At 46.1% G+C, this 18,835-nt stretch overlaps 1 protein-coding gene across 3 annotated transcripts in view; it reads right to left on the bottom strand.

The window, feature by feature from the left end:
* Nucleotides 1-17,824, bottom strand: part of PRMT2 (protein arginine methyltransferase 2) — a 37,117-nt gene extending 19,293 nt beyond the window's left edge. For all 3 annotated transcript variants that reach the window (XM_082393046.1, XM_082393047.1, XM_082393048.1), the window contains exons 1-6: nt 17,376-17,824; nt 16,005-16,101; nt 10,459-10,566; nt 9,611-9,793; nt 4,767-4,928; nt 3,675-3,839 (exon numbers count right to left, since the gene is read on the bottom strand). In XM_082393046.1, coding sequence (XP_082249172.1) covers nt 3,675-3,839; nt 4,767-4,928; nt 9,611-9,793; nt 10,459-10,566; nt 16,005-16,101; nt 17,376-17,809 — 1,149 coding nt within the window. In that variant the 5' untranslated portion in view covers nt 17,810-17,824. The remainder of the gene's footprint in view (nt 1-3,674; nt 3,840-4,766; nt 4,929-9,610; nt 9,794-10,458; nt 10,567-16,004; nt 16,102-17,375) is intronic.
* Between the last annotated feature and the right edge of the window lie 1,011 nt (nt 17,825-18,835).

Genomic DNA, 18,835 nt, shown 5'->3' on the forward strand with positions numbered 1-18,835 from the left:
ACACACACACACACACACACACACAAACACACACAAAAACAAACAGAAACAAAAAAGCAGAAAAAGAGAAGAAGAAAACAACAAAGAACAAGGGCAACAAATAGAAAATGGTAATAAATACTGTAGATATCAATCCAACTATATCAATAATCACTTTGAATGCCACCTTGAATAATCACTTTTAATTGGTCTAAATACACCAATTAAAAGAGAGTGTCACAGTGGATCAAACAACAAGAAACAATTATATGTGGTCTATAAGAACCCACTTTAAATATACAGTTATAGATTAAAAGTAAATGGATGGGGGACGTGGTCCAGTGGTTAGGACTCTGTGCTTCCACTGCAGGGGCCACGGGTTCCATCCCTGGTTAGGGAACTAAAATCCCGTATACCGTGCAGCACAGCTCAAAAGAAACAAACAAAAAAGTAAATGGATGGAGAAAGATTTACCATGTAAACACTAATCAAAAGAAAGCAGAAGTAGCTATGTTAATTTCAGACAGAGCAGATTTCAAAGTAAGTAAAGTGATCAGCGATAGTGAGGGGCATTACACAATGATAAAGGGACAGTTCTCCAAGAAGACACAGCAATCCTTAACGTGTACGCACCTAACAACAGAGCATCAAACTGCATGAGCAGAAAAGTGATAGAACTGCAAAGACCAATAGATCAATCCACTGTCATAGCTGGAGACTTTGACAACCCTTTCCCAGAAATGGTCAGAGCCAGCAGGCAGAGAACCAGTAAGGACATAGTTGAACTGACCACCACCATCAATCATCAGGATATAATTGACATTTATAGACTACTTCATCCAACAACAGCAGGATACACATTCTTTTCAAGCTCACACGGAACATTCGCCAAGGCAGACCACATTCCGGGACAAGAACAAACCTTAACAAATTTAAAAGAATAGAAATCATACAGTGCCTTCTCTCAGACCACAGTGGAAGTAAACTAGAAATCAGTAACAGAAAGATAACTGTAAAATTCAAGATACTTGGAGATTAAACACACTTCTAAATAACAACATGGGTCAAAAAAGAAATCATAACAGAAATTGTTCAAGTATTTTGAATTTTGTCAAATTTTTGTGCATTAATTGGTAGTCAGGTGATTTTTCTTCTTTAGATTATTAATACAGTCAATTACATTGAATGACTTTAATATACTGAACCAGCCTTGAATTCTGAAGATAATCTCTCCTCTGTTGCAGTGTGGTATTCAACTTATGTATTGCTCAATTCAATTTGCTATGATTTTCAAGGATTTTTACATCAATGTTCATGAGTGCTACTGGTCTGTAGTTTTCATTTTTTGTACTAGCTTTGGTTTTGGTATTAGTGTAATGCTGGTCTCATAAAATTAATCAAATATTTTATAGTTTCTCTATGTGCTTTGTTCTTAGAAAGATCTTCCCATTCCAACATCAGATATATTTTTAGTGATTGTTTCATGTTTCTTTCCTTAAAAAAAAAAAAAATCTTAACTCTATAACCCATCTGGAATTTATTTCAGCATATGGTATGAGGAAGAATCTAACCATTTTCTCCAAAATTGTCAATTGCTTCGGCCCCATCTTTGAATGATTATATAGCTGTACCTCATTGATTAGAAACCTCTTATTATTATAAACTAAATACACGTATATTTGGGTTTGTTTCCCAACTTTCTACATGGCAGCAGCAGAGTAGGAAGATGGGAGGGAGACTGGGGACCTGAGGTCTGAGAACAGACAGCGGACAGGAGGGGAGATGCCAGGAAGGCAAAAGAGCGCAGAAGAAGAGGGGCAGCCACAGGGGACGGAGGGTTCTGTGTGCGACACGGTATGGTCCAGCTGATGGATCTGTGATACTGCCGGACTCACAGCCCCGTCTCCACGTCTGCCACTTGGCCCACAACGGCCACCACCGCCACACGGCCCCTCCCGGTCTGCACAAAACCACCAGGCCCTCCAGCTCCACGTGGTCAGGCGCTTCGCCCTGAGCCACTCGGTACCCCAGGCTGTCCTCACTGTCCTGTCGCCACAGTCCTCACTGCCCCTCTGACCATACATTCCACAAGGGACAGGCGGGGACCACAGACTGCCGCGGGCTTTCTCCACCTCTTCGTTGCACGTGCTCTGCTCCAGCTGCCTCCCGTGACCACGCCCCCTCCCGGCCCGGCCACGCCCCCTCCGCGGACCCTGCACCTGCGGGTGAACAAGTCTCCCCAACCCCGCTGGCCCACTCCTCCGCCCCCCTCCAGCCCTTTCCTCAGCCGCCCCCTCGGCCGGCGCACCCCCAGCGGCCTCTGCTGTGCCCCCAAGGCCCCGCCCCCGCACACCCCACGGGTCCCTACACCGTCCCCCCTCTGCTCTACGGGCCTCACCGTGCCCTGCAGTCCTGGGGCCTCCGCATCATGACCCCTACCCCACTCCTTCCAAGTCCTGGACGCCGTTGGCTGGCTACCTGACACACGCAAGTCCGGGGAGGCAGGGAGCCCGACTCCAGCCTCCCCCACTGGACACATGCAGTCCCGCCCCCGGCCCACACCACAGGGCTTCGGGCGCACAGGGGCAAGGACACCGAATTCCAGGTTTCTGCGCCCCGCCCCCTCTCCACCCCCTGCACCCCTCCCCTCCCCCCCTCCCCTCCCCCACCCCTCCTCTCTGTCTCCACATCACCTCTCCCAGGGGCAGAGCGGGGCCCTAGACAGCCAGGCTTCCCCGACCCGCACCGCGCCAAAGGACACATCACCGCAGCCAGGCTCTGTGTCCCCACCACCCCAGGGTGCTCAATAACATTTACCGAAAGAACGCTAGCGTTCTGGGGGCAAAGGCCAATGCCCACTTCATGGATTAAAGGTGTAGCAAGCACCTTTTTCCCGTGCATCATCTTGTGAATCCACAGCTGTTATTAACAACAAAATTATATCATGGACGTTGAGTCTATTTACACTCTATCTCCAGACAACACAATTTCAACAAGGCTAAAGGCCCAATGTCATTTGCTATCATTTTCCTCAATCTTTGCGATCTGTAAGAAGCTAGGGCCAGCATTCTTATTATTCATATAAGTTACTCACTTACTATTTAAATGGATTTCTTGCTGGAAACCCTGGTGGTGCTCCCTTCCCCTTCCCCCAGATGTCATTTTTCTGGGTTTTGACAGAGACTAAACTTAAGACTGCTGAGCCAGAAAGGGGGCTGGACCGAGGGTCTGAGGAGACCCACAGGCCCGGCTTCCACCCACTGCTCACTTACCCTCGGAGCACAGAGAGTTCGTGAGCAGCGTGGGTGGGCAGAACCAGAAAACTCTCCACCCCAACCCACGTGAGACTGGGGAGAGAATGTGGGAGAGCCTGGGCCTCGAGCTGGTCACAGAGGCAAACCAGGCGCTGCAGACAAGATTCTGCCGGCATTGAAAACAGCCTCACACATCAAGCACTGGATATGCGCAGCTTCCCAAAGAGAAGAGGGTTTATGTAAATCACTCACGAGAAAGTCACATTAACTTTGATTTAGGTTTCTCATAACAGCATTTTTTTAATCAGTTAAATATTCAAGACATTGTTCACACAAGAAATCAATTACACATCACCTCAGGAAAAAAGTCAGAATGAATCATGATTTATGAAGATTCCAGAGCCCAGAGCAGCCGCCCCAGCAGTGCCCGCTGCCCCTTACCAGCAGGCAGGTCCCCATCCACTCAGACACCAGCACGTCCACCTTCTCCGGCAGCACCACGTCCTCCACCTTCTGCTGGAACACGGTGATGACGTCAGCGAAGCCGTTCTGCATGACCAGCTGCCCTGTGTGCTGGGCCATCTCACTGGCCTCCACCGCGTACACCTGCACGTGACAGAAGCACCATCCGTGCGCGCCCCGGCCCCAGACCACGGCCCGCCGTCCACTCTCCCCAAGCCTGAGTCTCCTCGGCTGAGTCAGAGCCAGCAACAGGAGGCAGGCGGCGTGCTGGACGGCGGCGGTGGACGGCGGACGGCCACGCTGTGCCGCCTCCACCTGACGGAGCCCCGGGAGGACCTGCCTCTACGCGTAACTCCACTTTCTGCCTAAACGCAGACACAGGGCTGCAGGTGGACAGAAGCCTCTGCACCCACGTGGGCCGCCCACCCCAGGGCCCCAGGTTCCGACACACGCAGCGACACAGTCCGTAACCGACACAGGAGATTCTTGGCACTCGACTGAACAGTCAGACTTTTAGGGTATCAGCGGCTAATTACAAATCCAGATCCTCAGGAAGCCCTGAATGCTACGTCCTGGTTCTGGCAGGGTCTGGACTCGGGCGGTCACTGCCCTGCGGTGGCACCTGTGAGCTAGGAACCTCACCCACCTGTGCTGGGGCCGTCGAGAGGCGGCACCTCTCCGTGGCCCGGACGGGCTTTAACGGGAGGAGGAGGACAGGAGCCCAGCAGCGGTCCCAGAGAGTGGTCCGCCCTGGCCCTGCCAAGGCTCACTTTCGGCGGCGGAGGACACGGGACGGTGGTCTACACAAGCAGCCCAGCCCAGACACGTGGACGCACGTGTCTCCTTGCGTGACTTAAATAAGTTTCACAAACACAGCCCACCAGCTGCAACTCACTGGGATATTTTCTATTCTGTCCTATGCACTCTGTGCTGTCTGCGACTCAGTAAACCCACGTCGCAGCCTCTGGCGGGCTCCGCCTGCAAGAACACGCCGCCGGTTTCACCTACGTGGCGGGCGCTTCACCAAGACCCGGCTCGGAAGTTGTGAAAGGGCTGCTGCCTCCTACTCACTGCTCTCGGCTGAGCATAATGTGCACAGAAGAGGCTGATGATCCCAGTTCCACAGCCGACATCCAGAATCACTTTATCTTTCAGGGATTCTTTATTCTGCAGGATAACGTGGTGGTACTTAGTCGTTCGTGGCTGGTCTGCCAACATCTCCAAGTGAAGTTTCTAGGGGAAATACACATGAAGGGAGGATCACTGCCTGTAGCTGGAACTATGCCGAGCTCTGGCTTAAGGCGGAGGGTTAGAGCCTGACCTACCCGCTCAGCCCCGCCACCCCACCCCTAAACTACGAGTGACAGCGTTTAAAAAATAAAAGGCCAAAATATGCAGCAGACACAAGCAAGAGTAGACAGTGAAGGAATGAGAGGGAAGCTTCCGGAACCCTCCCCGCTCAGCGGGCTGCACCACCCCAACAGCCAGGGGAGCGGAGAAGCAGGTGTGGACCACGGAGGTGGCGGTGGAGGAGCGGCCACATTCCCATCCAGACACAACGTGGCCACGATCCACCGAGAGCGAACGGCCAAGCCTGGGAGAGGCTGTGGGAGGCGCACGGGCCCCACTGCGTCCTCTCTGCGCGGGGCCCGCAAGGCCCCCCACGTGACTCCCCTCGCTGCCTGGGGACAGCAGGAGCCTCTGCGCCGGCGCTCGGGCCTGAGCGCAGGTCCCCAGCCACACTGCGGGCGGGACTCTCAACCTGAGGACACGCTCCACGGGCATCGGCCGGTCCCCAGGGAGGCAGAGCAAGGCTCCTCCAGACAGTTTGGGGCCACAGAGGCTGCTGGAGCCCCGGCTGCCAGCGAGGCGGCGCCCCCAGCACCTGTCCCCACGCCCCACACCATGGAGACCCAGCTCAAGTGGCACCACACACAGGGGGACAGATGGCCCGGCCACCCAGACCAGGTCAGCACCAACATGAGGCCTGCACGGGCCTCGGGAGCCCCGTGGCTCCTCGGAGACGGACAAAGGGAGGCCACCAAGGTGGACGGAGTCGAGACCCAGCTGTCCTGCCTGCGGGGCCACCCTGACGCCGAGCCAGAGCAGGATGCGGAGGCCCCAGGGGAGGAGGCTGGCATGGCTGCATTCGCCTCGGACACGATACACTTCAGAGCGAAGAGCATCAGGTCGTGACAACACAGGAATCACTTCAGCAAGAGGACATCAGAATTCTAAATATTCTCGGACCTAATAACAGCTTCAAAATACACAAAGCAAAAGCCAGTAAAAATGCAACAAGAAACAGACAAATTCCCAATTATAGTCAGAGACTTCGACACCCTTCTCTCAGTAACTGACAGAAGCAGAAAATCAGAAAAGACAGAGACGCGAACAACACTTTCAGCCAACTTAATCCAACTGATAGAACACTTCACCCAACCATTTACAATAATACACAACAATATCTAGGAACAGATTTACCTAGAAAGGTACACAACCCTGTATGATCAAAACCTTAAAACTCTGACACATAACACAAGGCTTAAGAAATGAGAAAAGTCATCACAAAGATGTCACTTCTCCCTAAATTAATGCACGTTTTCCATGTAACACATTAGAATGCCAAACACCTGGACAGGGGTGGAGGAGGAGCCAACAAAACGATAATAAAATTAGTTTTGTTGCAGCAAAAATAGAAATGAGACTTTTCTGATAAACAAGAACAATAAGCAACAATGAACAGGCTGGGGAAACAGCATAAACAGGCCTGAAAGAGTTAAGCCATCTTGGTTAATCTTTAGCTGTTACTACTAACAAACACTTGTAGCTAGACTTGTCCTTCACAAAGCTAAACAAAGCTAATTACTCTGATTCCATATGAATCGTACCCTGCACCTGGCATTTACTCTCGATGCATTCACTTGTAGCAAGTCACCCCTTGTAGCTGTTTACATTTCAGAAAGGTCGCAGGCCGATAACCCAGAGATGAACGGACCCAATTACCAGGCTGCCTGACGCCAGCAGTGACTGTTTTAAAATACTGCAAGAAGAAGAAGGACGCAAGACCTTCACCACTTTGATCCTATCACTTATCCTGGACTGTGAGTTCCACCTACAAGACCCCCTGTCATTGCCCAGGAGGAGGGGGCACAGTTCTTGAGGCGCTAGCCTGCTGGGTCTTCCCTTTGCCTGGCAAAGAAAATACAAAGCCTCTCTATTTCTTATCCTCCAAATCTCTGTCTCTGTATTTCTATTCGGCATCGGTGCACAGGGAGCCAAAATTTGCTGGCAACAGTTTCAAAAAAATAAACAGACGAGGCCATGACAATGCTAAAAATTAGGAGAACTGCTAGAGGCCTAGCTCTTCCAATCATTAAAAAGCATCTGGACCTGGAGAAGAAATAACCGGATCAATGACACAGAACAGAGATTCCCAAAACAGACCCTAACAATTTGACATATGATAAATGAGCGTTGCACATTATGCAGAAAAGGAAGATTAACCAAAAGCTGGAACAGCTGGATATTTGTGGGGATATTAAGTCGGAATTTTACCTTATTCTTTACAAGTAAATTCCAGATTGATTTAAATATTTCATTGTTAAAAATGCGATCACAAAAGTTCTAAAAGAAAGCATGGATATTTATAATCTCGGAGTGAAGGCCTTGAAAATAGGACACAAACGCAGAAGCTACAAAGAAAAGAAGGACAAATTAGACCATATAAAGATAAAAAGTTCCATGGGGGAAAAACAGCAGCAAATGGTCAGTGTGATACATATAAACACAAGCTAAACTGCCTATTTAACATATAAATTGACAGAAATCAAACGAAAAATGGGCAAATTATATGAAAGTTTATCAAAAAATAAGAAATACAAAAGGCCAATAAAATATGAAAGAGGATCAATCTCACTTTAAAAAATGTAAATCAAAACCGAGATACATATTTCACCTTTAAGATTGGAAATCTTTTTTCATTCTGAAGACTTGTGGTGGTGAAATACCAACAGCACAATTCTATGCTGTTGGTATCTTTCTGGCAGGCAACTTGGCAAGATCCACCCAAGTAAAAAACACATATGTACACCCTTCAAATTTACCCAGTGGAAATTCCAGCAAAGGTTTAGCAGGATTTATGTAGGAGGACATCCATTACAGCATTGCTTGCTGTGATGAAAACTAAATATGATCCTTTTCAAATCAACACAATACTCCGCAGCTGTTGTAAAGAACAGACCTTCAAAACAGTACAGCTGCATGAGAAGAGCAAGGTGAAAAACAGTGTGTGTGGAACTATTCCTCTCCTATAAATTTAAAAGAATAAAACAGATGCAGCTTAGATTTGGAAGAAGCATAAACACTGTTGCTGAAAGAAATCTCAAGGAGCAGAGTGAGGAGACAGACTTCAGATTATCACTATGTCTTTCTTAGTAGATGGAAACCTCTAAATATGTACACACATCAGTGGTTTTTCATTTCCTTTAACATTTTTAATTGTCAAATATGACATATCTACAAAAAAGTACACTAAAAAGTACTTTAGAGTTTACTTAACATAGCTACATTCCAAACACTCCTGTGCCCACACCAGAACCCTGCCAGCACCCTGGACCATCTCACCCGGCCTTGCCAAACATAGAACCCCCCCTTACCAGTAACCCCCATCCAGATTCTCAGGGGAATCAGGTGCCTGATCTCTAGAGCTCCACCACTTATTTATACATTCATAGGCAACACCTTTTAACGCTGCCTTATAATTTATATAATTGAATCAAACATAAGGTATTCTTTGATGTCCTGCTTCTTTCACTCAACATTGTATTTGCAACGTTCATCATGCATTTAGTTTTACTTAGTTTAAAATATAAACAGGGTTGTCTGGACCACAGGACTCTGGGTCTTTATTCACATTGGAAAAAAAACAAACTAATAAGCTAGTTATTTATAGGTATTACTGTTGATTTATATAATTTTTTTGTGTTTTTTTTGTTTTTTTTTTACGAGCCGAATGTTTCTTTTATTTAATAATCTACACAAACTAATTCTTCTGTTAAACACCAATTGCGGGGGGGAAGCACGCACACAGTCCCCCACTACCACAAATTATGCAGTCGAGTTTCTCCCATTTGGAGAAATCGCAGGCGTCAGCACACCCCCAGTGCAATGGGTGAGCCTCATCCTGGGAAAACCACCTTCATGATCACGGTATCTCCCCTGCCAGGTAAGTATGAACCACTCTTCCCCGCCCCCCCATACAGCCTTAGACTCCTACACTGTACACACACGCTCCCTACCCACCCTCCGCCCCCCCTCCCCTTCCACGCCTCTCAGCCCCTCCAAACGACTCTGCTAATAAAATCCAAGCAACCTCTTTGGAAAACTTCCACAGCCTGGGAAGTGGCTCACGGGGAATTGTACCCCTACGCTGCAAGATTTACATCTGTATATCATTTTTAATGTAAAATTTGTTACTTTTTTTTTTTAATACTGAGAAAGGTTCATACCTCCATTGCTCAAACAATATCTCTAAACCAGTGGTCTGCACATTACAGCCCGTGGGCCAGTCCAGCCCACCACCTACTTTTATATGGCCTACAAGCTAAGAATGGCTTTTACATTTTTAAACGGTTTTTAAAAATCAAAAGAAGAATATGACACATGAAAATCATATGGAAGTCAAATTTCAGTGTCTATGGATAAAGTTTTATTGGAACACAGCCCTGCTCACTTGAAGTTTTGTACAGCTGCTTCAGCATTTGGATGGCAGGGCTGAGCAGCTAAGGTGAAGAAAACATCTGTGGGCCCTGCTCTGAATGATGAGTAGAAGCCCAGAAATTATTTTTAAACTTAGAACCTAAAACTAGCGAGAAGCTAGCGCCAGCCGGCCGGGCGGGCAAGGGAGGCAGTACCAGGGTCCCGTAGCTGCCGAAGTACTCCTCATCCTGCCACGAGTCCTCGGGGCCCCAGTCCTCCACGTGCTTCCCCAGGTGGTTCGCCGGGATGTACCCGCAGCAGCCGGCACGCTCACCCCACCACCAGTCGGCAGTGGTTTGTCTCAGGATGAGAATTTTCTCTCCTCTCAAAAAGCTGAGCTATAAAAACATACAGAGAAATGAAAATTAAAGAAAAACCTGCAGTTCGTATTTCAGTGATAAATCCCCCATCACTGGGGCCCAAATCACAGCAATTTCGAAAAGGAGTCAATGGGTAAATGCATCAACTGACAATATATGAAAATGATACCAGGATTTTAAGATTTTTGTGGAATATCTACACGAAACAAAAGCACACCTTAATTGATTTTTTTTAAAAAAAAGATTAAACATTTTCAAACAGTGTAAATTTCTTAGAACAAAATTTCTAACAGCCCCTTCACCGTAACTCAGCTAGGTGGCAGCTGATTCGGTTACTGGAGGCTTATGCTAAGAAATTCCTATTACAAAGTAAAGAATGCTACATTCAAGTAGATATTTTTATTTTACACCCAACTTTTCATTAATTAGAAGAGGTTCTAAGTAAGGGTTTCAAAGCAGAAACTGAAGCAGGTACCTCCACCCCCGTCCCTCACCCGGGGATCCCCTTCACATCAGGCTTGGGACCCGAATTTGTCAGGCTGGGAGGGTCACCCACAGGTCTCCTGTGGCTGTGAAGTATCTGAATACTTCTTTATTTAAATCTGCTATGACTTCTGCAAATTTTACATCTAATCCTGTCCCTGAACATGCTGAATCCACAAAGCATAAGCCCACATGGCTACCTGCGTCTCATCGGTGGCAGAATAGTCTGCGATGGCCACGAACTCCTCGGGGTGCACACTACCCTGGAGGTTCCCCTCCTCACCCTGCACGGCGGGGTCCTCTCCCTCCTGTTCAAAGCAAGGGAGAAAGGGAGGTAACTGTGGGGCTGCCATTCCTCTCCGCCCTTCCCTCTGCCTGTCTCTCCATCTGTCTCGCTCCGCCTCTGTCTCTGCCTCCCTGTCTCTCTGTCTCCATCTGTTTCTGTCTATCTCTACGCCTCTGTCCTCTCCGTCTCTCTGTCGCCGTCTCTGTCTCTGTCCCTTTCCGTCTGTCTCTCTCTCTGCCTCTCTCTCTGTATCTGTCTCCGCCTCTGTTTCTCTCTCTTTCTCCACCTCTGTCCCTCTCCGTCTCTCTGTCTCTGCCTCTCTCTCTGTCTCCGTCTCCATCTCCGTCTCTGTCTCTGTCTCTCTCCACCTCTGCCTCTCTCTCTGTCTCTGTCTCTGTCTGTCTCTCTTGGCTCCAGGTTATTAGGATGGTTTCAAATCAAGATTCACGTGACCACGTTTTCATCCTACAAACACTTGGGGTCGTCTCCACCAGCAGAATGAAAGGATCTCACCCTCCCTCCACCTTGACTTTAGTCTCTAGTACAAAATGACTCGCATCCTTAAGCGAACGTCAGAGAAAGAACAAGAAAGAGGCACCGTGAGTGACCACTTAGTGACCGACCCCGTCAGCAGCAACGCTCTGAAGGTGGTGACCGGCCCAGGAGAAAGCAGCCCTGCCTGGGCGTCAGACCCGAGGGCAGAGCTGGGCGGCCGTGCCGAGGGCCGACAGGGGGCAGGGCGCAGCCCTCGGGGCGCACTGCTGCTCAGGACTCGGAGGGGGCGCCCTGGGTCTCGGCTGCACGCGGCCCGCCTCCCTTTATGTCCAAACGGGTCTCCCTGGAGGCCACCCCAGAGGCGGCAGGGCCCCAGCTCGCGATCCAGTTCACTGCAGCAACCCCGCCCGGACATACGTTTAAACAGATTTTCCTAAACGTAACCATCGTTCATGTTCATTTTAGAAAATGTGTGGAAGAACAAGAGCACAAGGAGGAAAATTAAAGCTAAGTGTGAGCTTGCTCATTGGTCAGAGACCAGTGACGGTGACACGTAACCGTTGCAGCACTTCAGGCTTTCTTCACGTGTACACGCAATACCTCCTTATACGGTGTTTACCGGGATCATAAAACTCTGCCTTATGACATATTTTGCACTTATTAAATTCTGAACATTTTTCCCCATTATTAAATACACTTCTAAGCACGTTTTCAGTATCTCATTGTATTCCATTCCATGAATTATTGTAACTTATTTATCAAATCTCCTATAAACATTTAAACTGTTTTCAGTTTTGACTAGTATAAATTATGTTAAGGTGAACTTTAATATGAATCGGTCTGTCCCTGATAATTTTCTTAGGATAAATTCCTGAATATGACACTGAGGGTCAAGGTCTTTTACGGCTTTGATACCACCACCCGATGCCTTCCATGGGGCGGCCGCTCGAGCTCCTGCATGCGAGGACGGAGCCTCGTGAGTTCCCTGCGCCCGATCAACAGTGGATGTTAATCACTGCAGCCTCTGCCAGTCTGAAGGCGAGAAATTACCTCTTGGTTACCTCCATTTGCCTTCCTTTGATTATTAGTGATCAAATATGATTTTACCTATACATTAGTCGTCTTTATTTTAATAATCACCTGTTTGCATCCTTTGCACATTTCCTATCACAGTAACACGATTCGTTTCTGCTCACCCTCATCCTGTCCGGCTCCACCCGCGCTGTCTGTCACCGGCCCCCCACACCCCCGATCCTCACGGTCGCCTGGTGTACATGGACAGCATGGAGAGGGAGGAGGGTCCCCACACCTGTGCTCGTGTCACACGTGCGTGCACACACACGTGCACACACACAATTTATTTTTTCTTTTGACATCGCTTTTTGTAAAAGATACCAGTTTTAAAAAATTTTTCTTTTTTCACTCACACAATAACTTGTGGCAAACTCCCCACCTGCAGAACTCTACATAACATACATATATATGTTATGTACGTACACATGTACATACATAACATATGGCTACATAACATTCTGCAGCGGGGATTCTGCCTGAGCCTTAAGTCATCTTCGACTGATGGACTTTCTCTGGATGTCCAGTTTTCTACCACCACAAACGTCTGTGCACATTTATCCTGACATGATGACATTTTATCTCTATGGGATAGACTGACAGGGCTGAAACATAAACATAGTTTTCACTCAAACATTTGTCAGATTCTTTCCATAAAGGATGCGGCACTTCACACTTCACCAGCAGTGCATGGAGTAACCGTCTTTAATTTTTGCCAGAGGAATAGGTGTAAAGACTCCAGAAAAGGTAAACATGTGGGGAAACACTATTACTTATACTTTATAAGAAAGACTTTTGATAGTACAGAGAAACAATAATAATTTATTGTGGGGTTTATAGCATATATAGAAGTAAAATATAACAACAGCACAAAAATAGCGGCTGGTAAATGGAACTAATTTACAGGATTCTTGTGAAGTGGTCAAAAAGAAAAAGACTAGAATAGGTTCAGGATGCATATCATAATTTCTTGGGTAACCATTAGGATAATGTTGGGCTGGCCAGAAAGTTTATTCAGGTTTTTCCATAACATCTTCAGAAAAAACCAAACAAACTTTTTGGCCAGCCCAAAAAGGTACAGCTAAAAAGTCAACAGAGGAGATAACATGGAATTATAGAAAATATTTTATTAATCTAAAAGAAGGCAAGAATGGAGAAAGGTAAAAAGGAAGAATTGTGACAAGTAGAAAACAAACAGCAAGATGTTAGGCTCATGTTAGACTTATGTTACATGTTAATGGACTGAATACTCCAATTAAATGGCAAACATTATCCGACAGGAAAATAAAAGACATAACTATAAGCTCCTTACAAGAGGAACACTTTAAATATATGGAGTTAGTTTGGCTGAAAATATAGGTATATATGTGTCTGTGTGCCATGCAAACGCTAAGACAAAGTAGATGCAAGGCAAGAAGTATTAATAGGTAAAAAGAGAGACTTCATAAAAATAAAAGGGTCGACTAATCTAGAAAACAAAAACTAACCTAAACATATGCACCAAATAAAAGAGATTCAAAATGTATGAAGCAAAAAGTGATAGATCCTAAAGGAAATAACAAAAAAAATAGACAAATCCACAATCACTGTGGAGATTTTTGAAACTCATCTCTCTCAGTAATTGATAGAACAGATGGACAAAACATCAAACAGGATATAGATTTGAGCAATACTAATAACCCATTTGACAGTGAAGACATTGAACACTACACCCAACAACTGCAGAATAACTTAGTCTCCGCAAGTGCACATGGAACATCCACCAAATAACCCTTACGATGAGACCATAAAGCAGGCCTGAATAAATTTCCAAAGATTGAAATGTTATATTTTCTGACCAAACATAATCAAAACAAAATTAAATTAAAAAAATATAAAATTTCCCACGTTTGGAAATTAAGCAACACACTTCTCAATAGCCCAGAAAATTTCTAATTTCCACTGTGATATATTAGAAAGTATTTTAAGTGAACAATAATGAAAATACAATGCATTTAAATGTGTGAGGTGCAGCTAAAGCAGTGAATAGAGGAAAAGTTAACAGCTTTAAAGATACACACACACACACACACACACACGAAAAGAAAGGTTTAAAATCAGTGATCCAAGCTTCCATCTCAGGATGCTATGAAAAGAGAAAATTAAACCCAAATAGAATAGAATAAAGGAAATAAAAGCAGAAATCAATGAAAGAGAACACAGACGGACAAGAGAAAGTTAACAAAGGTTTCTTTGAAAACATAAAATTGATAAAATCCTAAAAAGATAAAACGCAAACTGTGACTATCAGGCATCTCTTCTGTGATGAAGAATGCTATTACCAGGATGAACACAAATATTATTGAAATACTACCATGACTCATAAATAACCAGGAAAACTAAAATCACAAGATACCATTTCTAACCCACAGACTGACCAAAATTAAAAAGCCTGATGTTCTCAAGTGTTAGCAAGCACTTTGGGCTCCTGGCAGACCTGCGAACTGGTAAACCACCTGGGAGAACAATTGCTCATTATCTAGTAAAACTGAAAATATGCAATCTCTTCCATCCTACAATGCCATTATTGGGTAAATACCCTGGAGCACATGTGCACAAAGAGACACATTGAAGGATGTCACTGCAGCACTGTTTGAAATAGAGAAAAACTGGAAGCAATGTAAGTGTCCAACAAAAGGGAAAGAGATAAAATGTGGTATATACCTAACGTACAACAGTAAGACTGAACAGACCTACATACCTACCTGTGAATGTGATACATTTCATATAAGGAACACACTACAGGGACCATCCTTCAGGACTAAACCAGCTGTACCCATACATTAAAGACAAATCCCTCAAAAGTAACATAGGTGGAAAAGGCAGGCTGCAGAGGACACACAGACTATGACACCACTTAGGTAAATTCTAAAAAGCACACACAAACAATATCATATGTTGCTCAGATGCCTATTTAAGGTATAAAAATATAAAAGATGGTGCAGAAGCACAAATATCAATTCATAATTCATAGTAGTGTTTGCCCTTGAGACAGAGAAAGAAGAATGGGACTGGGGAACAAACTTTATTTATGTTTTTTCATTCATATATATACTTATATTCTGAAGTAAATATGACAAAATGTTAGCAAGTTTCCACTTCTGGGTAATATGTATTGATATTTGATGTCTGCAATGTTATTCTGTAAATGTTCCAGTAGTTTTTTAATTTCTCAAAAGAAAATTAAGAGATCCATGAAGTTAAAACATTTTATGATTAATTTTAATATTTTAAGAATCATATTTTCATAATTTTAAGAAACAGATTAATGAAATTATCCAACTACAAATAAAATTTCTATATATAAAAACCCAAATGAATTTAGAACGATAATTAGAATGTAAAGAGAAAAAAAAAATGTTAAAATTGACATCACAGACATGAAAATGTTTTTTAAAAAACATTATTTATTAGAGTATTCTGGTTTTTAACTTTACATAATCGACATTCCTTTAAATTTAAGGTGACTTTTTTTTTTACTGTTAACTTGAATGAAATTATATGTGTGTCCCAGGCAGAAAAACAGTATGAATATATAAATCTTTTCTAATGTCCAACCTGTCTCTAACATATTATGTTTGGGATGTTTTTAAATAACTTAAAAAAAATGTGCTTTCTTCACCAGCTCAAGTGCCAAAAATGGAACCCTAGATTCCTGGGAAGTGTTTACAGTGCCCATTTCAGAACGTCATGTGTGACCTTTACACACTGTGCATTTCCTCTATTGAAGCGTCCCCTGGTTACTGGCCACCCTCCAAGGTCCAAGGAAAATGCCATCACTCTGGGCTGAGCTCCACTCTCTGTAATGGTCCTGGTCTTTAAATACAAGTTCTCACACAGCAGAACCGAAATTACCTGCAACTCACTTCTGGGGCAGTCACCTGGTGTTGCCATAATTCCTTTGGGATCTGCACATAGCTGCTGCTTTAATGTTTCATTTTCCCCTCCATTTCTATTTTAAAAGGAGATAGAATGAAAAAATGCTTGTTATGTTGCATAATAATTAATTCCACATAACTTCTAAGGTCCATGAAAAAGCTCCTCTACCAAATGGAAATAAATGTAAAGAATGAACAGAAATGAAATTTATAAACACAATTCTTACAAAATCAATTGAAAGCATTTAAAATTTATGAACTCCAAACAGTGTATATTTTCATCACTAGCCTGCAAGGTGTTAATTGTTCATTGGCCAAAGACTGTTAGTTTCTGTTAGATCACTGGGTTGAATTAAAACAATAAATTGATGTCAATTCTTTCCTTGGAACCCTGACAACTTTAACTCCAATTAGAATTTCCTATCTGAGGCTTTAAAGTGTTTCCACTAACAGGAACCAAGGTCTGCATCTCCCAGAGGCTTTTCTTCTCATTCTCAATCTTACTTTTCCAGTGACAGTGTAACCCATACTACGCTCTGAGATGGATGTGTGTTTTTTTCAATTATACAGCAATTCTTTGTTTAAAATGAGGGCTTCACTTTATCAATCAAGACCTAATACTTCTTTGGGTGACGTTTGTAATTATAAATACTAATACATATTCATCGCATTTTCGCTGGAAACACTGCATTGGGGCCAGAATGGGGTGGGGCCTGGTGGGTGGGCGGGGCCATGGCGGTGGGACCAGGATGGGGCTGGGCCGGTGGGAGGGCGGGGCCGGGATGACGGATGGGGCCAGGGTGGGATAATGGGGCGGGGCCTGGATGGGGCGGAGCTCGGCTGAGGAGCGGGGTAGGGTTGGGGGAGCGGGCCAAGGATCCTGAAGGGCAGGTGGCCAACGGGGTGGGGAGAGAATCAGGGGAAGAGAGGATGAAGGGAGGGGCAGGGCGTGATGCGAGAGCAGACTGCGTAGTGAGGGAAGGGAATGTGACCTGCTCTCTGAGAAGGTGGGACATTGGCCCGGAAGCCAAAGGCAGACGGGATGTGGGCGTGGCACTGGGGCGGGGCTCAGGGAGGGGCGGGGCACTGTGGGTGTGGTTGGGGAGGTAGCGGGGCTGCGGGGCGATGGGTGTGGCGCCGTAGGCGTGCTCGGAGGGAGGGCGTGGCCCTGGCGGGGGCGGGGCACCAAGCTTGAGGTTAGCACAGAGGCGGGAAGGCGCGGAGAAATCTCGATAAGGGGCGGCGGCCTCGGACCGCCCGCTGACGCGACATCGGGCGAGGACCCCTCACCTGGCATGTCCTGCCCCACGCGCGGTCCAGCCGCCGGAGCTGCCCACGGGAAACCTACCTCAGCCGCGTTTCTCCGCTGAGGGTGGCGTCCACACCTCCGGCACGGAGGGGCAGCCAGCACCCACCAAGACCCCGAGCCACCGCCCTCGGCTCGCGCAGGCGCAATGTGCGCAGGCTGCCAGCGTAGAAAGCCCCGCCCTGGAACCGGCTTCGCGCGCATGCGCTGCCGTACACGCCCCGCTGTCCGGAGAGGGGAGCCAACGCCCTGGACCGCGCAGGCGCAGTGCGGTCGGGGGAGGGGCATCCCAGAGAAGACCCGGTCATGGGCGGAGCGCCCCGCGCAGGCGCGCCTCGCGGATCCCGCCTTCGGCCGTCGCGCGAGCCCGGGCGTTGTGCTCCAAGCGTGCGGGCTCGGGCTCGCGTACCCGGGCGCTGGGGGCAGCCCGGGGAGGGGGCGCGGCGGCGGCGCAGGTGGCGGGGAGCGGGAGCCATCCTGGTCTGGGGGGTCAGAAACCCGCTATGAGTGACAGAAGCGGCTGATTTCCGGAGCAGGACCCGCTTTCTCGTGCTTTTTTTGTAATAATTCAGTTAACCTTCCCAACCACACGGTGAAGTGTAAACCCTGTGTCGTTCTTTCCAGTTGACAAGTGGAAGCAGAGTGATTTTTTATTTTACCGAGAGGAAGTTTGGGATTTAAAGAAAAACAACAACGTTATTGGCCACTGCTATGTGGTGGTCTAATGGGGGTGGGCAGGTGATGGTTGGAGCCGGAAAGGTAGGAGAAGGTGGTCAAAATCCTAGAGAAAGTAGGGTGGCGGGTGCCAGGGCCTGGGAGAGCGGGAAATAGGGAGATAATGTGAATGGGTGTAGGGTTTCAGTTTCACAGGATGATGAGAATTACGGGGATGGATGCTGGCGATTGGCGATCGTTGGACAGCAATGTGAGCTATTTAATACTACTGAACTGTACACTTATAAATGGTTAAGATAAGTTTTATGTGTATCTTACCGTAATAAAAAAAAGAGCAGGAACAAATTACCAATATAAGAAATGAAAAGGGAATTCAGTACAGATGCTGTAGATTTTTTTTAAGATAATATACTAATATTATGAAAATTTAACAAATTAGATAAATTAGACAAATTCCTTGAAGAACAACTTACCAAAACTAAACGAGAATATTTAGAAAATCTGCATAGTTCTAGATCTTCGAAAGGAATTAATTTCATAATTTAAAATTTTCTTACAAGGAATACTCCAGGAACAGATGGCTTCACTAGTAAATGCTTCCAAACATATAGGGAGAAAATAGTGCTAATGTTACACAAATTCTTCCAGAAAATAAAGAAAACTGAAACACTTCTTAACTGGTTCTATGAGGCCAGCATAACCCTGCTATAAAATACTAGTAGACACAGAAAAAAGTTAAAATGGCTAAGACAGAGAGCGTTGCTCACCACGCAGTTCTACAAGGGTTAAGTCGTAACCCACTGCAGTTGGACGACAGTGCACCCTGA

Source organism: Balaenoptera borealis, assembly GCF_965194805.1.
Source record: "Balaenoptera borealis genome assembly, chromosome: 5".
NCBI classification, from domain to species: Eukaryota; Metazoa; Chordata; class Mammalia; order Artiodactyla; family Balaenopteridae; genus Balaenoptera; species Balaenoptera borealis.